This window comes from Malus domestica, chromosome 05 (assembly GCF_042453785.1).
Source record: "Malus domestica chromosome 05, GDT2T_hap1".
NCBI lineage: Eukaryota > Viridiplantae > Streptophyta > Magnoliopsida > Rosales > Rosaceae > Malus > Malus domestica.
In genome coordinates, this window is record NC_091665.1 from 14,821,173 (window position 1) to 14,846,508 (window position 25,336).

General features: G+C 40.3%; 1 protein-coding gene across 1 annotated transcript; it reads right to left on the reverse strand.

Annotated features, from left to right (window-relative positions):
* Positions 1 to 555: 555 nt before the first annotated feature.
* Positions 556 to 3,477, reverse strand: LOC103449800 (14-3-3-like protein 16R). Its single transcript, XM_008389118.4, has 4 exons — positions 2,756 to 3,477; positions 1,866 to 1,988; positions 994 to 1,110; positions 556 to 882 (listed from the first exon to the last, which is right to left on the reverse strand). Exons 1-4 carry the CDS (start codon positions 3,239 to 3,241, stop codon positions 823 to 825), a joined length of 786 nt encoding a protein of 261 aa, XP_008387340.2. The 5' UTR covers positions 3,242 to 3,477; the 3' UTR covers positions 556 to 822.
* Between the last annotated feature and the right edge of the window lie 21,859 nt (positions 3,478 to 25,336).

Consider the following 25,336-nt stretch of genomic DNA (forward strand, 5'->3'; position numbering starts at 1 on the left):
TTAATTAAGTGGGCGTTATGATCATTGGGACAATTCATATTTATCCAAAGCTTAATCTCTTGGCAATTTCTCATGTAGGACTCGACCGAGCCCTAACTAATCGCTTCCAAAGTCTCTTCTTCATAAGGGCAACGATTACAACGGCCCTATTTATGGGCTGAAGGCCATCGGCCTGAAGATGTCCATTGGGGCAAGGTTCACGATTCTCTAGTCAGCCCTCCGCGGCCCAAACTGTCTTGAAGCCGTTGTCTTTCATGTTTCAGTACATCGGTAAGATGGGGAATTAGGGAAAGACTAACATGCAGTGACACCGTTGCTCGAGGATGCCCTCATGGTTCGAGGATATTTGGAGGATGAGGAGCATAATGTGAACCCTAAACATTCGCCTAAACATATAATAGGAAGTATACCGTAATTCCATTGGTTGTTTAAGAAAGTTAGAACAAAGAAGGAAATAGGAGTCAATAGGTAGATCACCAAGTAGCGTAGACAGGCTGAAGAGTTTAATCCCGAAAACTACGTGAATCAAACTTTTAAAATCAAATATCAAACACATGAATTAACCTACTCAAATTTATAAGAATATTCAACAATACACAACTTGTGCCTTGTTCAATTTTTGGCTCAACACTCCATGAGTTAAGACTAATTGTACTACACTTCAAGATGTAAATAGTTATAGCTAAAATATGTTGATTTGCCATCCGACAATTATACAAGCCCGAAAGTGCAAATAGAACAACTAGATACCTCGTTTTATTTTGAATAACAAACCGCCAAGGGTTAAGCACGAACAGATGAAGAATCGGAGGACGATTAACTTCACTGCTGCGCCTCAGCTTGAGGCTTGGGTGCTTGTTTAATCTCATCTGTCCCGTCATCCTATAACACATGCAACCAAATGACTCATAAATAATCACCATTGAAAGAAATAAATTGAAGTACAGAAGCATGCATCTGTAGCTGTAGACAGACTGATAAACAGAGACCAACCTGCATATCCGAAGTCCACAATGTGAGATTATCACGAAGAAGTTGCATTATCAAAGTGCTATCCTTGTATGAATCCTCTCCCAGTGTATCCAGCTCTGCAATGGCTTCATCAAAAGCCTGGTTGAATCACAGAAACACAAACAAGAAAATAATTAGAAACCATGATGACAAATAAATTAAATATATAGGACAGAATATACAACCAATAGTTCAACAAGAAAAACATATATAATTGAAAGAAGCAAAATCTTGAACATGAAAAGTCAATAAAGATGCATAATAACTCTAATGCAACAAATTAGTATGCAATAAAGACGAATAATCAAATACAAAATGGCATAAAAATCAAGCACTCCAAAATCCTTATTTTCTACACATGAGGCTTCAAGCATTCCTTACAGACAACATACGATAAATATCAGCCCAACTAATTATAAGCATGCTTGTATGGATTGAAGAACCTATGTCTACCTACAGGATCTTAAATTTGAGAAATTTGTAACTAAATTACAAACTACAATCAAATAGAACGCATGCTATCAATCTTTAAAGTTCACCCTAATATTGTTTTTCAGTTAGCATCACAAGTTTATCTGCAACTATAAAAGATGAGAGGTAAAAAAAAATCAAATTCTGAGTTTGTTGGTAGCATGCAACAATATAGAGCTGCAAACATATGAGCTATGAGAAGGAAAGATTGGGCCGTATCCTTTGTGCCAAACATTTACTTTTCTGAAAGAACAAGCCAAGTTTCGTTCTGTCCCAAATATCTAATACAACCTTAATTGATTGGGAAAATATAAATATACTGAGAGGGTCAAACAGATCAGAAAGAAGTAGGCTTATGGGCATTTCCGAGTAAATTTCCTCACCTGCTTGGCAAGACTGCAAGCCCGGTCAGGAGAATTTAGAATCTCGTAGTAAAACACAGAGAAGTTCAAAGCCAATCCTAAACGGATGGGATGAGTTGGGGCCAGCTCAGAGGTTGCAATATCCTGAGAACAAAGGAATTATCGTATCAACAGATGAACAGAATTAATTAAAAATATAGGAACCTCAAAGCATGACTATCACATAAACATATATCTCAAATCGCGAAGAATTATGTGATTCAAAATTAACTGGAAGAGACAGATTTCTACAGTTAGCCATTATTAAAACCGTTTTGAAATATCACTAAAATTTCCATAAATCCCAAAATATTATACCCATAGTCTTATAAGAACATATGCCCATAATCATATAACATCTGATGGTGAAAAGAACCATGATCAGATTTACAACAGAAAACCGTTACCAAATCTGATCTTAATTTTGTATGAATAATTTGCCAAGCAAACAATCAATGCCAAAGAATCATGGACATTCAAAAATTCCATCAATGATCTTCCTCAACCATAACAAAAATAGAGCCTCAAAACCTATTTTCTTTTCCAATGTCCAACTAAGCAAAAAAAATGATGAACATTCGAACCAATACATTCACAAGTACCAATCAAACAACGAAATACAGGAGCACAAAAAGTTCAAACAAGCAATGAAACATTGCAGATCATTTCTAAATCCATAAAATCCGAAAACAAAATTCACCAAATCTCAAAATCCCATAAAAACCATTCAGCCAATGCACATCAGATCCACATCAATATTCAAATTCAAAAAGAACCGCAATGAAGAACGTTCCAATTAAAGAAAAAAAAAAACCCTCAACCGGAAATTGGATGAAATAAAAAAAATATAAAATATAAAATAAAAACCAAACCTGAGCTGACTTATAGGAATTGAGGGTGTTCTCAGCGGCCTCCTTGCGCTCGTCTCCAGTTTTGAACTCAGCCAAATACCTATGGTAATCTCCCTTCATCTTCAAATAAAACACCTTGGACTCTCCAACGTTTGCCGCAGGAACAAGCTTGGATTCGAGAACCTTGAGAATCCCACCGCAGATGTTGGAGAGCTCGTTCTCGATCCGAGCCCTGTACTCCTTGATAGTGGCGACGTGGTCGCTGTTGCCGCGGCTCTCCTCCTTCTGCTCGATGGAGGAGACGATGCGCCACGAGGCACGGCGGGCGCCGATCACGTTCTTGTAGGCGACGGAGAGGAGGTTGCGCTCTTCGACGGTGGGCTCTTCGCCTTCAGGGAGGGAGGAGACGACCTTCTCCATGAACTCAACCATCTCCTCGTATCGCTCGGCTTGCTCGGCGAGCTTGGCGACGTACACGATCTCTTCGCGTGGGGATGAGGCTGCCATTGGGATCGATTGGAAATCGGGTTCAGGGAAATTGGGAATTGATTGGAATTTGGGATTTGGGGATTTCAAATGAAAGAGGAAGAGAGAGGGAATGGCATGGCATGGTACAGGAGACTCGATTCTATACACGGTGATTTGCCTATTTAGGTGCGTTTGTTGCGCCCGACTATCTCAAACTGGACTAGCTTCAGCGATTAAGCTGAATTGATTTAAACTAAATTAAGCCGGATTAACTTATTAAAGCTTTGGTGCAGTGTTGAATTAAGAAGGTGAATAATAACAAATTCTAATATTATATTATTTAATTTATAAATTATTAATATTTTATTATGCTCTTATCTTTTTCTCCATCTTTTCCTACCATTTCCGTCCCACTTTCTCCCTCTTCTCTCAGTTCTTCGTCCCACCCTCTCCCTCTTTTTTTCCTCCCAGACCTTTCAATTCCTGTCTTTCTCTCATTCCCAGTCAAGCTCCTTATCGATTCCAATCTCTATTTCTCTGTCCTGCCTCCCTCTCTAGCTGTGCGCTGTTCGAACGGAACCTCACGGCTCCATTTTTCACGACGAGTTGCAGGTTTCCCGACGTGTTTTCCGGCCAACCCTCATTGAATTAGATGAAGTTAGCACCGCCAAAAAATTCCTCACCATCCCTGGACCAAGATCTTAGCTTTGCATGTTCGAATCTGTCATGGATTCGAAGAAGCCCAAACAGGCCGAGACTTCCAGACCATTTTCCGGCCACATTCGAGCTCCTTTTGGCCTCGATTCAAGTAGAATCGTAATCTTGTCACTCCCAGCTTCAATTTGGTATATTTTATATGAATCTGCTTTCGGTTTCTGGGTTTTTGGCTTTTTTGGGTTTTTTGGGTCTCTGACTTGGAGATCTTATGGACAGACGAGAGGGAGGTGGGGAGAAAGATAGTGGAGGGCAAGTTCTCAGGCGTGGGGTGAGGGGAAGCGGGGAGGCGGGGAAACGGGACTAGCAATCCCCTCCTTTTCGAGGGCTCTCGCTAAGCCCAGCTAACGAAGGATTTAGTCGGCACGAGTCCGACTTAATCCCACTAAACTCAATCCCGGCTTGCACCAAACATAGGTTATTTGTCCTAGCCAGTCCAGTCCAAGCTAAGGAGGTCAAACAAACGAGGCCTTAGTCCTTTAACTTATTACCTGTACTTCAACTATTTTTTGAGAAAAATGACTCTAGAACTAATATAAAATCTATCAATTACGTCATTCAGTACTATGGTCTGGTGATAGGAGCATATTTATGCGCCTTAGTTTAGCTTGTTATTGTACATTTATAGTCTTTTTGCTTAGTAAAGTAGTCTTTTAAGCTAGTTTTATGTGTTTTCAGGTTCTAAGGGCAAAATATGAAAAAGGATGCATTTTGGAGCCTTTTGGAGCAAAGTTGAGCTTGGAATGGATGTCATATGCTTGGAGCCAAGAGGATGGATGAAATTGAAGATTTGAAGATGATGTTTCCTACTTGAACAAGGTTTCCTAGTCGAAGTAGGAAAGCGCCTAAGTGAAGATGGAATCCTAGTTGAATTAGGATTCCTAGTCAAAATGGGTTTCCTAGTTGAATTAGGATTCCTTGAAGATGAAGATTCCTACTCAAACAAGGTTTCCTACTCGAAGTAGGAAAGTTAAATCCAAATGGCATCAAGTTTCAGCAACAAAGAAGATTTCCAAGTCCAAGAAGGAAAGGTTTCCAAGATGAAGTAGGAGAAGAATTCCAAGTCAAGGGAGGATTGAGACATGTTTTCCTAATGCTAGAAGGACTCTTAAGTGTTGTAGGACACAAATGAGAAGTTTCTAGAAGAATTCCCCTCCTTGCCGTGAGTTTCTACATTTCCTATCAGTTTTGGGGCTTTCTAGAAGCCCTATCCCTAATCCCTACATTGGTGCCGCACCCTAGCTTCTAGATGCCCTAGTTCCTTGCCTTGCAAGGCATTCTAGAAGGCCTATCCATTTCCTACAAACCTGCCGCACCTAGGACCCCTTTTCCCTTGCAAAATCTGATTGTTTAGACCTATTTCCTTGTGGATTTGGGTTATCCAAGTCCATATCTGATTACCCTAGGGTTTTAAGTGCCTATATATACTCCTATTAACCCCTAAATCAGATCACCACTCACCACAATTCACAATTCACGCCAGAAATCATTCCTTGCTCTTTGCCGCACCCTTCCACCACCATATGCCATAATTTCTGCCCAAAAACAACCCTAGCCGCACCACCCATCAACCCTAAACACCATCACACATCCTCCATCCATTTTACACCATCCATAACCCCAAAGAACCTGTCCAAAGTCCTTGCCACACCAAGGAGGGGGAGAAGGAAGCTCGGAAGATTCATGCAATTCAAGTTCGTGTCGCTGGAATTTCTAGGTGTTTCTTTTCCTTTGATTTCAATGTTTAAATTCAATTCTCTTTGTTTTGTGCGTATGAGGAACTAAACCCCCCCTTGGCTAGGGGGGATTCGAAATACATGTTTATGCTTGCGATATGATTTGATTACTTCTAATTGCGTTTCATAAGTTGTGAATTCAATTTACTTATCTATGTGAATTACATTGATTTATGTGTGTTGGTTGAGAGTGCACGCTTAATTATCATGCATAAATTGAATGCTAGGATATAAGGAAATTTCACCTAATCGTTATGGACTTATATTCACAAGTAGTAAAGGTTGATGATCTCAATCGCGTTAAGTAAATTCTTGGCATAAGTTTCATGCAATCATAGTAACAAGTGCTTCGTCAATGCTTATGGTTTTCATAGAACTTAATGATTCTTGCTTGTATCTCTATTATGCAATCATGTAGGGGACTTGTGGGGAATGTTTGGGTTGTCGTATGCAATCATCCAATTCAATAACGTTAGGAAAATCTGAGGGTTAATTTAAGCGGACCTAATTAACTTGGGGCATTGAGAATTCATGGTTTATTGAAAAGCAATTGGAAATCGTTTTGTATGCAAGTATAACATGTGTGGAGATGAACCCCTTAGCTAGCCTTCCATTCACCCATTTAAATCAAATTCGTTTTTACAATCTGTTCTAATTTACAAGTTTGTTTTGTTTTTAAATTCGTCCAAAACCAATCCCCCTTTGTTTTAAAGTGTCAAAATTAGTTAGTAAGTGTTTAGTTTGTGTTTTTAAGTGTCTTAGGTCAAGTTAAAACCAATTTTCGTCCAAGTTTGTGTCTAGTGTTCAAAACTGCCCAGATTGTGTTTTTAAGGCAGTTTTGAGTCTTTTGGTTTGTTTTGGTGTTTTAAAGTTTAGTTTTGCATTCTTTGAGTCTAGTTTAGTATTTTAAACTTGTTTTTACGTATTTGAGTCAATTCCAAGTGATTTTGCAATCCCTCCTAATCTCCGATCTAGAACGATCCCTACTTACATACATTGCTACAACTGATAAAAAGAGGGTTTAATTTGAGTGCTAGTTAATTCTCACATCAAATTTTGGCGCCGTTGCCGGGGATTAGCAACTTTGCTAATCCCTTGGATTGTTATTTTCGTTTTTCTTATTAGATCAGATTCTTATGTTATTTTGTTTCTTGTTCTAGGTACTTGTTTATGACTCGGAGTTCTAATCCGGTTCACGAACATATTTTAGACTTTGACGACGATTTTGAGCGTGAGTTGAGACGAAAGAGGAAGAACCCGGAACCTAGTGAATCAAGTGCAAGTTCCGAGTCCGTTTCTGAATTTGAAGAGGAAGTGGAAGACATGGCAGTGGACAACCGAACGATCAAGGAGCTTTCTGCTTCGGGATTGGATAATGCCGCACCTCTATGTATCCAATACCCTAGGGCGGCTCCGGACAAAACTGCCGAGTTCGAATTGAAGTCAAGCTTGTTACATCACATTCCGAAGTACCATGGGCTGTCCATGGAAGATCCGAACAAGCACTTGAAGGAGTTTGAAGTCGTTTGCTCAAGCATGACTCCGGTGAACGTGGATGAGAGCATCTTGAAGATGAAGGCCTTTCCCTTTTTTCTCCTAGAGAAGGCGAAAGATTGGTTGTATGAATTGGCTCCCGGAACTGTCACGTCATGGGAGAGCATGAAACGAGCTTTCTTGGAGAAGTTTTTCCCAACTTCTCGAGTCATCCTCCTACGTAAAAGGATAAGTGGCATTCAACAAGATGAAGGTGAATCCTTTCCTACTTATTATGAACGTTTTAAATCTCTTGTTGCTTCATGTCCACAGCATCAAATGAAGGAGGAACTACTTCTACAATACTTCTACGAGGGACTTTTACCAATTGAACGTCAAATGCTAGATGCCTCGGCGGGAGGAGCATTGGTGGATAAGACCCCTACAACTGCAAAGATGTTGATTGCTAATCGAGCGTTGAACGCTCAACAATACGAAGGTGTTGGACAAAGGAGCATGCCACGGCAACAACAAGTCAATGAGGTAAGTGCCATAACTGAACTTCAAAATTAAATGGCTAACCTTACTACGTTGCTTTCTCAGGTGGTGGAAGGTCCAAAAGTCAAAACCGTAGCTTCTTGTGGCGTATGCTCCACGCAAGGACACCCTACGGACAAGTGCCCACAATTAATCGAGAATGGAGGATGGGAAACACTCAATGCCGTGGGATATGGCAACCAATATCAATCACGTGGTGATCCGTTTTCCAATACTTACAATCCCGGTTGGCGTGATCATCCGAATTTCAAATGGTGAGACCCCCAACAAGGCCAACAACAAGGCGGATTTAGGCAACAACCCCCGGGGTTCTATCAAAAGCCGTTGGCACCACCACAAGTCCAAGCACAACCTGCCCAAAGCAATGTAGGTAATTCAAGTGATAATGATAAGATTTTTCAATTACTTACTACTTTGACGCAGGAAGTCCAAACTCAAAACAAAGAGAGGCAAATCCAAGACAAGAGGGTGGACAACTTGGAGAAGCAAGTGGGACAAATTGCTGAGTTCATGGGGCAATTTCGTGAGCAAGGAAGGTTGCCTAGCTCAATGGTGGTCAATCCGAAAGGTGGATTTGAATCTGCAAAAGCTATGCATTTGCGAAGTAGAAAGCAAGTCGGATCTGACCTCAACCCATCCAAGCCACGTTCCAACGAGGAAGAAGAGTTGAGAATTGAAGAGGAGGAACAAAGGCCACTCACGGCCAAGGTGGAACCAAATGTGCCGCAAGTTCCAAGTGATCCCAATTCGTCCAATTCATCCAATAAAGGTAAAAACGTGTCAAGTTCAGTTTCTACTAATGATTTCCCTGCAAATGTTCCTTTTCCTAGTAGGTTTAAGCAAACAAAGAAAGAAGAAGCGGAAAAAGACATTTTGGAGACGTTTCGGAAAGTTCAAGTCAATATCCCCCTTTTGGATGCAATCAAGCAAGTCCCGAGGTACGCCAAGTTCTTGAAGGAACTTTGCACCAATAGGAGGAGGATTTCGACGAAGGAGGTGGTCAAAGTAAGTGAAAACGTCTCAGCCATCTTACAACGCAAGCTGCCCCCAAAATGCAAAGATCCGGGTAGTTTTACAATTCCGTGTGTTATTGGTAATTCTAGGTTTGAATCTGCCATGTTAGACCTAGGTGCATCTATAAATGTCATGCCATATTCAATTTATGCATCTATGAACCTAGGAGCGTTGAAAAACGATGGTGTAATCATACAATTAGCCGATAGATCTAACGCCTATCCAAAGGGAGTTTTGGAAGATGTGTTAGTGCAGGTTAATCATTTGATCTTCCCGGCGGACTTCTACGTACTTGAGATGGATGAATCGGACCATGCCTCTTCATTACCCATCCTCCTTGGAATGCCATTCATGAAGACTGCTAGGACGAAGATTGACGTCTATAATGGCACTCTAACGATGGAATTTGATGGGGAAGTTATTAATTTCAATCTCTCTGATTCTATGAAGTTTCCTAATGAAACCCATTCATGTTTTGCTATTGATGTAATTGATGCTTTGTCGCAGGACCATTTGGACAATTTGAAGGATGATGCACTTGATTTGGCCATTGCACAAGGAAAGACGTTGAAGGACATGGAATCAAACCCCAAGGAAGCCCACGGCATGCAATTAGAGTCCATTGCCGTGCTCCCTAGTGAAGAAGTCTTTGAGATGGTGGCTGCCCTTGAGTCATTGCCATCACAATCGGGTAAGTATTCGGACCCTATTTTAAGTTCAGTTTCGGCTAATAAAATGCTTCCCTCAGTGGTACAGCCACCTGCACTTGAACTTAAGCCGTTACCTAGTCATTTGAAGTACGTTTTCTTGGGCGAGAATGACACGTTGCCCGTCATTATTTCATCCTCACTCACGGCACAAGAAGAGAGCAAATTGGTGCGAGTGCTTAAGGAGTACAAAACGGCAATTGGATGGATCTTGGCCGATGATGTGAGAATTAATTTGACACACAAATTAAACCCTATGGATGACAATTGTAGTATATGAGCAAATAGGGATCGTTCTAACCGGGGATTAACTAGGGATGCTAATCAATGTAAAACTGACTCAAGAACATAAAAATATAATGTAGAACACTAAACTAGACTCAATTAATGCAAAACTAGGGTTTAAAACACCTAAACAAACTAAAAACTCAAAACAGCAACTAAAAGGCTCAAAACTGCCTTAAAACCACTTTCTGGGCAGTTTTGAGTACCTAACACTAGTTTGGACGAATTTGGACTATGACTTGACTCAAAACACTTAAAAACACAACTAAATGGATTTCTAACTAATCTAACACTTTAAAATAAATGGGGGAATGATTTTGACGAAATTAAAACTTTAAAACTCAAACTTTAAAAACAAATGTAAAGCAAAACAGATTGTGATTAAATAGAATGGTGAGAAGCTAGTTAGAGGGTTCCTTATCCACACATGAACATATGCATACAACTCAATCTCCAATTACTCTTCCAACAAACCATGAATGGCAATGCCCCAAATTAACTAGATTGCACCAATTAATTCTCAGATTTCCCTAGATTCATTGAATTGAATGGAATACGCATTACAACCAAATTATTCTTATCAAGGACCCTAACTATGGAATACGCATGATAGAGACACATATCAAAGATCATTAAGTTCAATGGACATCATAAGCATTGACGAGGCATTCATAACTATGGGATACGCATGTTACTCTTGCCTAGGATTTACTTAACGCAATCGTGACTAGCGACTTTCTCTACTTATGAATATAAGTTAATAACGATTAGGTGAAATTCCCTTATATCCTAGCATCAAGTTTAGGCATGCAAATTAAGTGTCGACCCTCAACCCACATACATAAACAAGTTATCAATCAAATAGATAAGTAAATCACATTCACAATTTCTGAAATCATAATTGGAAGAAATCAAATCATATAAAACATATGTCCATGGCTTCAAATTCACCTCTAACTATAATGAATTTAGTTCCACATGTTTAACATAATTGAAAAGCAAGTTAAATTAAACATGAAAACAGAAACAAAGAAAGAAAGAACTCCAAACACTCCACTAATGGCAGATTGCATGTGCAAGGCTTCTCCCTCCTTTGGACTGCACGGCACTACTTCTTCCTCCTCCAATGGTGGCTGCACAAGGTGGTGATGGTGGTGGGAAGGCACGGCAAGGGTGAATTGTGGCAGAAATATGGGAGTTTGGGGGTGGAAGGTTGCAGCAAGGAGAGAACTAGGGTTTTTGGCGTGAATGAATGATATGGGGGGTTGTAGTTCGGCCAAAAGCTTTAAAGGAGTATATATAGGCACTTAAAAACCCTAGCAATCAGATTAGGGTTTCTAGAAACCCAAATCCAACAGAAAATAGGTTAAAACAATCAGATTTTGTATGGGAAAAGGCCTAGGGTTCGGCTGGTTTAGTGGGCTAGGGTTAAGGCTTCTAGAATGCCTTGCAAGGCAAGGAAATCAAGTATTCTAGAACCCTAGGTGCGGCAAAGGTTAGGGAGATCAGATTAGGCAATGGGCTAGGGTTTAGGTGCGGCAAAGGGTCCAAATCTGAAAGGGATTGGGCCTATGGTGCGGCATTGTCCAAGAAGGTAAGGATGGGTCATCTAGAAGCCCAAAGCCAAGAATAGAAACTCTCACAATTGGAAACCTCCGAGAATAGAAACTTCCAACTTTAGAAACTTTGGTTTCTAATTCTGAATTCTTTGTTCTTCACTTTCATTTCTTCATTTCTTAAGCTCCCTTGACCTTCAAACTCGTCCATTCCTTGTGCTCCAAGCATGTACTTTTCAATCCAAGCTCACTTTTGCTCTAAAATGCTCCATTTTGCCATCTTTTATGTATTATGCCCCTTTGAACCTGAAAACACATGAAAGTAGCTCAAAAGACTACTTTAACGAAGAAAACATAACGAAAATGCATAAGAACTAGCTAACTAAGGCGCATAAATATGCTCCTATCAAATTCCCCCACACTTAGCTTTTGCTAGTCCTCGAGCAAAACAAAGAAACAGAAGAAAACAAAATGAAACAAAACAAACAAGAACAACCTAAACCTTCCAACATTTGCCTCAGGGATTTCCAATGCACATGACAAATTAAAAATCATCATTCCCACAGATTTTAGCCATCTTTACACTTAAGCACACACTTAATCATAGTCACCACGTACTAGTTCACATTTAACCAATTAAAACATGATTTTGAACTTAGTAACATGCCTTAGAGAATTTGCTCAATTCCTCACTAGATATGCACTCAATTTTCACACAGATTTTCTGACTACACACCCTATACTAGTTATATGTGAGAAGATTGATGTAAATATAAAAACGAATGCTCACATATGTTGTAACAAGGAAAGCTTTCTCTGAATTTAATAAGCATGTATATGATCTCATGAAAGGAATGCTACTACTTAGATGCGAGAACCAGTGACACCATATGCTCATACCAATCCCAAACTCCACAAATTGAAATACACAACACTCAAGATAGAAGTTAAGGGTTGTAACGGGGCTTGGGGTATTGGCTAACAAAGAAAGGTGAAGGGTAAACAAACGTTCTTAAAACAATAGTAAGCAAAGCAATGAAATTGACTCTTCGAATTCACTTTTGAATGCAAAAATCAACTTTTAAACTCAAAGGGGAAATTCATGCAACACTTGGGGTCAAATTCAATGTTTTGGACCCCTTCTTCAACAACCAACACCTTAGAGCTCATTTCCATGCTCTTTCAACTCTTTTTCACACTTTTCACAACTTTTTTTTCTTTTTTTTCTTCTTTTTTTTTTTTTTTTTCTACGAATTTTTTTCTTTTTCTTTTCTAACCTATGCCTCATTTAAGACTTTGGCACACAATACACAAGGATCACTTTCCCCCACACTTGTTTTCTGCACACCCTTGATCAAAAGGAATTCATTTTAAGTCATGCTTACTATGCTTTAAGAACAAGGGTATGGATGGTCCTAATCTAGGCTAGTTGAGGATAATGTGGGTTAACAAAGAACATAGGCTACACAAGGCTCAATGGGGTTACACCTACAAAAATAATTGCATGGAATGAAGGCTTTTTTGGCTATGGTGGTAACTACTAACTTCATCTTGAATATGTGTTATGTAATTCAATAACATGTTTTGAATGAAATTGACATGAGTTCTAGCATTTGGAACTAAATGATGAAACGCCTTCTAAGTAATAACCAAGCAAAGAATAATGAGATCATGCAACGACTTTAGAAAACAAGAATGCACAGATTAATAACTCTCCAAATAAAGTTTAGGCTCAAGTCTCTCAGGGATGTAGCGTTAGTTTGAGTTCCTTCCTTCAAGCATGTTACAAAAACTAATTTTTTTTTTCTTTATGATTACATGTGAATTCATAAGTTATAACCACAACCAAGCATAAACGAAGAGTAAATCAAACTTTCATCCATGTTTATAACTCTCTTTAACAGTCATGCAATTAAAAACCGAATCCTCATCATTGTGTTGGAAGGTACCCTAAGACACAAACAAACACACAAAAACGACTCTTTTTTGGGTTTAAAACAAATTTTTCAAATTTTTATGGGATTTTCGGATTTTGGACTCAAAACACATTAAAACACACCAAAACAGCTTAAAAACACCTAAAAACAGCAAGAAACAACATTGGGAAGTATGAGTGAGAAAACCCTACGAATTTGCATCAAAACACTTTGGTTACCCCCCCACACTTAAAGCAAACATTGTCCTCAATGTTTCAAAGCATAAACTAACACAAAAACACATAAACAAACAAACAAACACTAACAAACTAAACATGGCAGAAACTAAATAAGCAACAAAGAGAAGGGTTTAGGAACGCAAATCTGGAATTGGACTGCTCTCTAGGTCTTCCTTTGTCGAATGCATGGGTTGCCTCCCACGAAGCGCTTGCTTTAACGTCTTCCAGCCGGACGGTACCTCCGTTTAAGCTTGACTAGGTGCCACGGCATGGAGGGGTACCTCCTCCACGACATGCTCCTCAAACATCTCGTAATAGGGCTTCAATCGATGCCCATTCACCTTGAATTCTTGCTGCGTCCTTGTACTCTTGATTTGCACTGCACCATGAGGGAAAACATTAGTGACAATAAAAGGACCAACCCATTTGGAACGCAATTTACCTGGAAACAACCGAAGGCGAGAATTGAACAACAACACTTTCTGCCCAATATAGAACGTCTTGGCACAAATCATCTTGTCATGGAATGCCTTCGTCTTCTCCTTGTAAATCCGGGCATTCTCATAAGCTTCATGTCGGATTTCCTCAAGCTCACACAATTGGAGCTTCCTATGTAAACCTGCAGCATCAAGGTCCATATTAAACGTTTTGACGGCCCAATGTGCACGATGCTCTAACTCGACGGGAAGATTGCATGGCTTCCCATAGATGAGCCAAAAAGGTGACATCCCAATGGGGGTTTTGTAGGCAGTGCGGTACGCCCACAATGCATCGTTTAAGCGCAAACTCCAATCCTTCCTTGTAGGCCCCACAGTCTTCTCAAGAATCTGCTTGATTTCCCTATTCGAAACTTCGGCTTGCCCGCTCGTTTGAGGATGATAAGGTGTGGCCACCTTATGCGTGACATTGTATTTCTTGAGCAACGCCTCGATGGTTCGATTACAAAAATGGGAACCGCCATCACTGATTAGCACTCGTGGCATTCCGAACCTTGCAAAAATGTTAGTTTTCACAAAATCTGCAACCACTCGAGAATCATTAGTTCGGGTGGCTTTTGCTTCCACCCATTTCGACACATAATCCACAGCAAGCAATATATAAAGAAACCCATGTGACGAAGGAAAGGGACCCATAAAATCAATACCCCAAACATCAAAGATTTCAACACTAAAAATGGGGGTTTGCGGCATTTGTTGCTTAGGACCAATATTGCCCGTTCTTTGGCATCTATCACAAGACATGCAAAATGTTCTAGCATCCCTAAAGATGGTAGGCCAATAGAAACCACATTCTAACACCTTAAGTGCTGTTCTTTGAGTGCCAAAGTGTCCCCCACAAGCATAAGTGTGACAAAAAGTTAGAATAGCATTAAACTCAGAATCGTGCACACACCTACGTATAACTTGGTCAGGGCAATATTTCCATAAATACGGGTCATCCCACACATAAAACCGTGCCTCTTTCTTCAATTTATCACCTTGGTGTTTAAGTAATTCACTAGGAACATGTTTAGACACCAAATAATTCACCAAATCAGCATACCACGGTTCACTTACCTTGACTGACATCAGTTGCTCATCTGGGAATGTCTCTATGATAGGCACGGCATCCTCCTCATGCACCATACGGCTCAAGTGGTCAGCCACCACGTTTTCACTTCCCTTCTTGTCCCAGATTTCGATATCGAACTCTTGGAGAAGAAGCATCCAACGAATGAGTCGTGGTTTGACCTCCTTCTTGGTGAACAAATACTTCAACGCTGCATGGTCAGTGTAAATAATAACTTTAGTACCAAGCAAATAAGAACGGAATTTATCTAAAGCAAATACAACAGCAAGAAGTTCTTTTTCAGTGGTAGAATAATTCAATTGTGCATCATTTAAAGTCCGAGAGGCATAATAGATAACATGCGGCCTCTTTTCCTTCCTTTGCCCCAAAACAGCTCCTAATGCATAATCGGAAGCATCGCACATAAGCTCAAAAGGAAGGCTCAAATCCGGTGGAACTATGATAGGGGCCGAAGTTAGCACGTCCTTGAGGTGATTGAACGCCTTCTCACACTCCTCGTTGAAGTCAAACGCCACATCTTTCTGGAGGAGACGGCAAAGAGGGTTTGAGATCTTGGAGAAGTCCTTGATAAATCGCCTATAAAATCCTGCATGACCAAGAAACGAACGAACCTCTCGAACCGAAGTAGGAGAGGGTAAGTAGCGTACAAGATCTATTTTCGATTTATCCACTTCAATTCCTCTTTCTGAAACAATATGCCCTAGAACTATGCCTTGTCTAACCATAAAGTGACATTTTTCCCAATTAAGCACAAGGTTAGTTTCTACACATCGTTTCAGAATTATTGTGAGATTTTCCAAACATCCATCAAATGAATCACCAAACACACTGAAATCATCCATAAATACCTCAATAATCTTTTCCACAAAATCTGAAAAGATACTTACCATACACCTTTGAAATGTGGCCGGAGCATTGCATAACCCAAAAGGCATGCGACGATAAGCAAAGGTACTAAAGGGGCATGTGAAAGTTGTCTTTTCTTGGTTATCCGGCGCTATGACAATCTGATTATATCCAGAATAACCATCAAGGAAACAATAAAAAGAATGACCGGCTAACCTTTCAAGCATTTGGTCAATGAACGGAAAAGGGAAGTGGTCATTCCTTGTGGTGGCGTTGAGCTTCCTACAATCAATGCACACTTGCCAACCTGTTTGGATGCGGGTTGGCACAAGCTCATTCTCGGCATTTTTCACCACGGTCACTCCGGACTTCTTTGGAACACATTGCACCAGTGACACCCAACGACTATCAGAGATCGGATAAATCACTCCACAATCAAGAAGTTTGATAATCTCATTTTTCACAACTTCTATCATTGGAGGGTTGAGACGGCGCTGAGCCTCTCGAGTTGGTTTAGCCCCCTCCTCTAGAAGTATGCGATGCATGAACGTAGTCGGGCTAATTCCCCTAATATCGGCCAAAGTCCACCCAATGGCCGTCTTGTGCTCTTTCAACACTCGGATCAACTTCTCCTCCTCTAGGGCCGTGAGTGATGAGGAGACAATGACGGGCAATGTCTCGTTGTCTCCCAGAAAGACGTACTTTAAATGATCGGGCAACGGTTTAAGCTCAAGTACGGGTGCCTGAATCACTGAGGGTAACAACTTATTAGTGGAAACTGGAATTGAAATTGGGTTAGAAGGCTTACCATGGTGTTGAGGTAGTGACTCAAGGGCAGCCACTATCTCGGCCTCCTCCTCACTTCTAGGCACGGCAAAACCAGATGTTTGCCCAATTCCTTGTGCAATTGTCGTTTCAAGTGTATCCCTCTCCAAACAATCGAGAAAATCCTGCGCCAAATCATCAATTATATCAATAGAAAAGCAAGAATGATCGTCCTTAGGAAATTTAATACTTTCAGAAAGATTAAAATCAATGACTTCCCCATCAAATTCCATCGTTAAAGTTCCTTTAAACACATCTATCTTGGTGCGGGCTGTTTTCATGAAGGGCCTCCCTAATAGAATCGGCAATGGGGTGGAATGGGGTGAATCCTCCATGTCAAGCACGTAGAAATCCGCTGGAAAAATCAAGTTACCAACCTGCACCAACACATCTTCCAAAACACCCTTTGGGTATGCATTAGAACGATCGGCTAATTGAATTATCACACCATCATTTTTAAGCTCACCTAAGTTCATAGATGCATAAATAGAGTATGGCATAACATTAATCGAAGCCCCTAAGTCTAACATGCATTGTTCAAACTTAGTATTACTAATAACGCATGGAATTGTAAAACTACCCGGATCTTTGCATTTAGGGGGTAATTTCCTTTGTAACACAGCAGAGACATTTTCACTTACCTGGACCACCTCTTTGTTCGAAATCCTTCTCCTTGTTGTACAAAGTTCTTTTAAGAACTTAGCATACCTCGGGACTTGCTTAATCGCATCAAGGAGCGGGATATTGACTTGAACTTTCCGAAAGGTCTCTAGAATGTCCTTCTCGGCTTCTTCCTTCTTTGATTGCCTAAACCTGCCAGGGAAGGGCACATTTAGTGGAATAGAACTAGAAAAAGTCGAATTGGGACTTACCTTGGTGGTTGGGGACGGTTTAGGAGGACTAGGTGGTGGCGGCAAGGTTTGGTCATCCTTGGCCGTGGGCTTTGCTCCCTGTGCTTCCTCTTTCAGCAACTTGTCCTCCTTGTCTTGACTTGATTTGGATATATTTGAATCCGCTCCAACCTGTTTACCATTTCTCAACATGATGGCCTTAGCGGTTTCAAATCCTCCCTTCGGGTTCACAACGGTTGAACTAGGCAATCTGCCTTGCTCTCTAATTTGCCCCATAAACTCGGCAATTTGACCCATTTGCTTCTCCAAATTATCCACCCGTTTGTCTTGGATTTGTCTCTCCTTATTTTGAGTTTGTACTTCCTGCGTCAAAGTAGTAAGTAACTTAACAACTTGATCATTATCCAAAGACATACCTGAGTTTGTTGGGGCAGATTGCACTTGGTTTTGATTGGGGACGAATGGCTTTGTATAAAAGCCCGGTGGTTGCTGCCTAAATCCTCCTTGTTGTTGGGGTTGTTGAGGATCCCGCCATTTGAAATTTGGATGGTCTCTCCACCCCGGATTGTAGGAATTAGAGTATGGATCATGGCGTGGTTGATTTTGGTTCCCAAAACCCATGGCATTGGCAGATTCCCAACCCCCATTCTCAATCAATTGAGGACATTGATCGTTGGCATGTCCTTGCATAGAACACACGCCACACACACTTGGTCCATGAATCTTCATTCCCCCGGCAACGGCGCCAAAATTTGATGTGAGAATTAACTTGACACACAAATTAAACCCTATGGATGACAATTGTAGTATATGAGCAAATAGGGATCGTTCTAACCGGGGATTAACTAGGGATGCTAATCAATGTAAAACTGACTCAAGAACATAAAAATATAATGTAGAACACTAAACTAGACTCAATTAATGCAAAACTAGGGTTTAAAACACCTAAACAAACTAAAAACTCAAAACAGCAACTAAAAGGCTCAAAACTGCCTTAAAACCACTTTCTGGGCAGTTTTGAGTACCTAACACTAGTTTGGACGAATTTGGACTATGACTTGACTCAAAACACTTAAAAACACAACTAAATGGATTTCTAACTAATCTAACACTTTAAAATAAATGGGGGAATGATTTTGACGAAATTAAAACTTTAAAACTCAAACTTTAAAAACAAATGTAAAGCAAAACAGATTGTGATTAAATAGAATGGTGAGAAGCTAGTTAGAGGTTCCTTATCCACACATGAACATATGCATACAACTCAATCTCCAATTACTCTTCCAACAAACCATGAATGACAATGCCCCAAATTAACTAGATTGCACCAATTAATTCTCAGATTTCCCTAGATTCATTGAATTGAATGGAATACGCATTACAACCAAATTATTCTTATCAAGGACCCTAACTATGGAATACGCATGATAGAGACACATATCAAAGATCATTAAGTTCAATGGACATCATAAGCATTGACGAGGCATTCATAACTATGGGATACGCATGTTACTCTTGCCTAGGATTTACTTAACGCAATCGTGACTAGCGACTTTCACTACTTATGAATATAAGTTAATAACGATTAGGTGAAATTCCCTTATATCCTAGCATCAAGTTTAGGCATGCAAATTAAGTGTCGACCCTCAACCCACATACATAAACAAGTTATCAATCAAATAGATAAGTAAATCACATTCACAATTTCTGAAATCATAATTGGAAGAAATCAAATCATATAAAACATATGTCCATGGCTTCAAATTCACCTCTAACTATAAAGAATTTAGTTCCACATGTTTAACATAATTGAAAAGCAAGTTAAATTAAACATGAAAACAGAAACAAAGAAAGAAAGAACTCCAAACACTCCACTAATGGCAGATTGCATGTGCAAGGCTTCTCCCTCATTTGGACTGCACGGCACTACTTCTTCCTCCTCCAATGGTGGCTGTACAAGGTGGTGATGGTGGTGGGAAGGCACGGCAAGGGTGAATTGTGGTAGAAATATGGGAGTTTGGGGGTGGAAGGTTGTGCAAGGAGAGAACTAGGGTTTTTGGCGTGAATGAATGATATGGGGGGTTGTAGTTCGGCCAAAAGCTTTAAAGGAGTATATATAGGCACTTAAAAACCCTAGCAATCAGATTAGGGTTTCTAGAAACCCAAATCCAACAGAAAATAGGTTAAAACAATCAGATTTTGTATGGGAAAAGGCCTAGGGTTCGGCTGGTTTAGTGGGCTAGGGTTAAGGCTTCTAGAATGCCTTGCAAGGCAAGGAAATCAAGTATTCTAGAACCCTAGGTGCGACAAAGGTTAGGGAGATCAGATTAGGCAATGGGTTAGGGTTTAGGTGCGGCAAAGGGTCCAAATCTGAAAGGGATTGGGCCTATGGTGCGGCATTGTCCAAGAAGGTAAGGATGGGTCATCTAGAAGCCCAAAGCCAAGAATAGAAACTCTCACAAATGGAAACCTCTGAGAATAGAAACTTCCAACTTTAGAAACTTTGGTTTCTAATTCTGAATTCTTTGTTCTTCACTTTCATTTCTTCATTTCTTAAGCTCCCTTGACCTTCAAACTCGTCCATTCCTTGTGCTCCAAGCATGTACTTTTCAATCCAAGCTCACTTTTGCTCTAAAATGCTCCATTTTGCCATCTTTTATGTATTATGCCCCTTTGAACCTGAAAACACATGAAAGTAGCTCAAAAGACTACTTTAACGAAGAAAACATAACGAAAATGCATAAGAACTAGCTAACTAAGGCGCATAAATATGCTCCTATCAGCCGACATCAAAGGAATTAGCCCTACTACATGCATGCATCGCATACTTCTAGAGGAGGGGTCCAAAACATCCCGAGAGGCTCAACGCCGTCTCAACCCTCCAATGATGGAAGTTGTGAAGAATGAGGTAATCAAGCTGTTGGATTGTGGCGTAATCTATCCAATCTCGGATAGCAAGTGGGTCTCACCCGTTCAATGTGTTCCGAAGAAATCTGGAGTGACTGTGGTTGCAAATGCCGAGAATGAACTTGTTCCTCAACGCATTCAAACCGGTTGGAGGGTGTGCATCGATTATAGGAAGCTAAACGCCGCAACAAGGAAGGACCACTTCCCATTGCCGTTCATCGACCAAATGCTTGAGAGATTAGCCGGGTATGCTTTCTATTGTTTTCTTGATGGTTATTCTGGTTATAATCAAATTGTCATAGCACCCGAAGATCAAGAAAAAACCACTTTTACATGCCCCTTCAGTACTTTTGCATATCGTCGCATGCCTTTTGGTTTATGTAATGCACCGGCTACATTTCAAAGATGTATGATGAGCATATTTTCTGATTATGTTGAGAAAATCATTGAAGTGTTTATGGATGATTTTAGTGTATTTGGTGATTCTTTTGATGGTTGCTTGCATACTCTTAGTTTAATCTTAAAACGTTGCGTTGAAACTAACCTTGTTCTTAATTGGGAAAAATGCCATTTCATGGTTAAACAAGGCATAGTTTTAGGTCATATAGTCTCTGAAAACGGTATTGAGGTTGATAAGTCAAAAATAGATCTTGTACGTCACTTACCCTCTCCAACTTCGGTTAGAGAGGTTCGTTCTTTTCTGGGTCATGCAGGTTTCTATCGTAGGTTTATCAAGGATTTCTCGAAGGTTGCACAACCTCTTTGCCGTCTCCTACAAAAAGACGTGGCGTTTGAATTCACCAAGGAGTGCACGGCATCATTCAACCAACTCAAGGAGTTGTTGACCACGGCACCTATCATTGTGCCACCGTGATAGGAGCATATTTATACGCCTTAGTTTAGCTTGTTCTTGTGCATTTATAGTGTTTTTCCTTAGTAAAGTAGTCTTTTAAGCTAGTTTTATGTGTTTTCAGGTTTTAAAGGCATATTACATAAAAAGAAGCAATTTGGAGCCTTTTGGAGCAAAATGGAGCTTGGATTGGATATCACATATTTGGAGCCAAGGGTTTGGATGAAAATGAAGATTTGAAGATGATGATTCCTACTTGAGCAAGGATTCCTTGTTGAAGTAGGAAAGAGCCAAATTGAAGATGAAATCCTAGTCCAAGAAGGAGTCCTAATCAATCAAGGATTCCTAATTGAAGGTGGATTCCTAGACGAATGAAGTTTCCTACTCAAACAAGGTTTCCTACTTGGAGTAGGAAAGTGATCCCTAATTGGCTTTGATTTTAAGCAACAAAGAAGTTTTCCAAGTCTAAGAAGGAAAAGGAATCCAAAATGAAGAAGGAATGACAAAGACAAGGTTTCCTAATCCTAATAGGCAAAGTTTCCAAGTGCAATGAGGAGTCTTTATCCATTTAGGATACCTTATCCTTGTTCTAGAAGCCCTATCCTTTATCCTACAAACTTGCCGTGCCTTTCCCTCTAGAAGGCCTAATTTCCCTTGCCTTGCAAGGCTTTCTAGAAGCCTTATCTAGTCTTATCCCTTCCTGCCGCACCTAGGACTCCTTTTCCCTTGCAAAATCTGATTGTTTAACCTATTTCCTGATGGATTTGGCTTTCTAGAAGGCCTAATCTGATTCACCTAGGGTTTTAGGGCCCTATAAATATGTGTGCCGCACCCCTTCACATTCACCACCTCTCACAATTCATCATTCACGCCAGAAACATACACTCACCTTTTGCCGCACCCTTGCACCACCATATTCCATAATTTCTGCCCAAAAACCATCCTAGCCGCACCACCCATCAACCCTAGACACCACCACACATCCCCCATCCATTCTACATCACAAATAACCCCAAAAACCTGTCCACAAGTTCTCTACGCAGCAAGGAGGAAGGAGGATTCTTGGATGCACTTGCTGTCAAGTTGGAGCATTCTAGGTGTTTTCTTTCTTTGGATTTTAATGTTTAACTTATTTATCTTTGTTTTGTACGCATGAGGAACTAAACCCCCCCTTGGCTAGGGGGGGATTCAAAACCATGTTTATGCTTGCTATATGATTTGATTACTTCTAATTGCGTTTCATAAGTTGTGAATTCAATTTGCTTATCTATAAGAATTAAAACTGATTTGTGTATGTTAGTTGAGGGTCGACACTTAATTTGCATGCATGAATTTGATGCTAGAGTAAAAGGGAATTTCACCTAATCGTTATGAACTTATATTCACAAGTAGTAAAGGTTGATGATCTCAATCGCGTTAAGTAAATTCTTGGCATAAGTTTCATGCAATCATAGTAACAAGTGCTTCGTCAATGCTTATGATTTTCATAGAACTTAATGATTCTTGCTTGTATCTCTATTATGCAATCATGTAGGGGACTTGTGGGGAATGCTTTGGGTTGTCGTATGTAATCATCCAATTCAATAACATTAGGAAAATCTGAAGGTTAATTTAAGCGGACCTAATTAACTTGGGGCGTTGGGAATTCATGGTTTATTGAAAAGCAATTGGAAATCGTTTTATATGCAAGTGTGACATGTGTGGAGATGAACCCATTAGCTAGCCTTCCATCATCCATTTAAACCAAATTCGTTTTAGAGTCTTGTCAATTTACAAAGTTTTGTTTTGTATTCAAAATTCGTCCAAAATCAATCCCCCTTTAGTTTCAAGTGTCAAATTAGTTAGAAATCCATTTAGTTTGTGTTTTTAGGTGTCTTGAGTCAAGTTAAATCAATTTTCGTCCAAATTCTTCCCTAGTGTCCAAAACTGCCCAGAAAGTGGTTTTAAGGCAGTTTTGAGTGTTTAATTGCTGTTTTGAGTCTTTTGGTTTGTTTTAGTGTTTTAAAGTTTAGTTTTACATTCTTTTAGTCTAGTTAGTGTTTTAAACTTGTTTTTTTACGTTTTTGAGTCAATTCCAAGTGATTTTGCAATCCCTCCTAATCCCCGGCCTTGAAAGATCCCTACTTACATACTTGCTACAATTGATAAAAAGAGGGTTTAATTTGAGTGCTAGTTAATTTTCACATCACACCGGATTGGAGCCTACCTTTCGAGCTTATGTGCGATGCATCTGATTACGCGTTAGGGGCTGTTTTGGGACAAAGGAAGGACAAGAAGCCGTATGTCATCTACTACGCCTCACGGACGTTGAACGATGCACAATTGAACTACTCCACTACGGAAAAAGAACTCCTTGCCGTTGTCTTTGCTTTAGATAAATTTCGATCATATCTAATTGGTACTAAAGTAATTGTTTTCACTGATCATGCAGCTCTGAAGTACTTGCTCACTAAAAAGGAGGCCAAGCCACGGCTAATTCGATGGATGTTGCTACTTCAAGAGTTCGACATAGAGATTCGGGACAAGAAGGGAAGTGAAAACGTGGTGGCTGACCACCTAAGCCGAATGGTGCATAATGAGGAGTCTTTGCCGATTTTGGAGACATTCCCCGATGAACAATTGCTGTCCATTAAGGTTAGTGCACCTTGGTATGCCGACATTGTTAATTTTTTGGTGTCAAAACGTATTCCAAGTGAGTTCACTAGGCACCAACGTGATAAACTTAGGCATGATGCACGGTTTTATGTGTGGGATGATCCGTACTTATGGAAATTTTGCCCCGATCAGATTATACGTCGTTGTGTGCACGATTCTGAATGTCATTCAATTTTGAGTTTTTGTCACACATATGCATGTGGAGGGCACTTTGGCACACAATGCACAGCCCTCAAAGTGTTACAATGTGGATTCTATTGGCCTAGTATTTTTAAAGATGCTAAAACTTTCTGCTTAACATGTGATAAATGCCAACAAATGGGTGGAATTAGTGCAAGGGACCAAATGCCGCAGGTTTCTATCCTAAATGTTGAAATTTTTTATGTTTGGGGTATTGATTTTATGGGTCCCTTCCCTTCCTCGTATGGTTTCATGTATATTTTGCTTGCGGTTGATTATGTGTCGAAATGGGTGGAAGCCAAGGCCACCCGGACTAATGATTCTAAAGTGGTTGCAGATTTTATTAGAACTAACATTTTTGCAAGGTTCGGAATGCCACGGGTGATCATTAGTGATGGAGGGTCACACTTTTGCAATCGGACCATTGAAGCGTTATTGAGGAAATACAGTGTCACCCATAAGGTTTCTACACCTTACCATCCTCAAACGAATGGCCAAGCCGAGGTTTCCAACCGAGAGATCAAGCAAATACTTGAGAAGACCGTTGGGCCAACACGGAAGGATTGGAGCTTACGGTTAGATGATGCACTTTGGGCGTATCGTACGGCGTACAAAACCCCCATTGGGATGTCCCCCTTCCGACTTGTCTATGGCAAGGCGTGCCATCTTCCCGTTGAATTGGAGCACAAAGCACTTTGGGCCATCAAGAAGTTTAACATGAACCTCGATGAAGCGGGAAGTCAAAGGAGATTGCAATTGAATGAGCTTGATGAGATACGGCACGAGGCATACGATAATGCAAGCATTTACAAGCAAAAGACCAAAGCTTTCCATGACAACATGATCCGTGGGAAATCATTCTCAATTGGGCAGAAAATGCTATTGTTCAATTCCCGTTTACGTTTGTTTCCCGGTAAGTTACGTTCTAAGTGGATTGGACCGTTTGTTATTACTAATGTTTTTGTTCATGGTGCAGTCCAAATCCAAAGCTTGAAAACAGGACAAGAATTCAAGGTGAACGGGCATCGTCTGAAGCCCTATTATGACACCTTTGTGGAGCATACCGTGGATGACTTACCCTTGGATGTCGTGGGCCCTAGTAAGGAGTGAATGAGGTCTTCGTCCGGCTGTACGACGTTAAAGCAAGCGCTACTTGGGAGGCAACCCATGCATTCAACAAAGGAGGACATAGAGAGCACTCTAATTCCAGATTTGCGTTCCTAAACTCTTCTCTTTGTTGTTAATTTCGTTTC

Coding starts and splice junctions, on each gene's coding strand:
- LOC103449800 (XM_008389118.4), bottom strand. CDS start 3,241: ATGGCAGCCTCATCCCCACGCGAAGAGATCGTGTACGTCGCCAAGCTC. Junction 1,989..2,755: donor ATTCCTATAAGTCAGCTCAG/GTTTGGTTTTTA, acceptor CTTTGTTCTCAG/GATATTGCAACCTCTGAGCT. Junction 1,111..1,865: donor CTTGCAGTCTTGCCAAGCAG/GTGAGGAAATTT, acceptor TGATTCAACCAG/GCTTTTGATGAAGCCATTGC.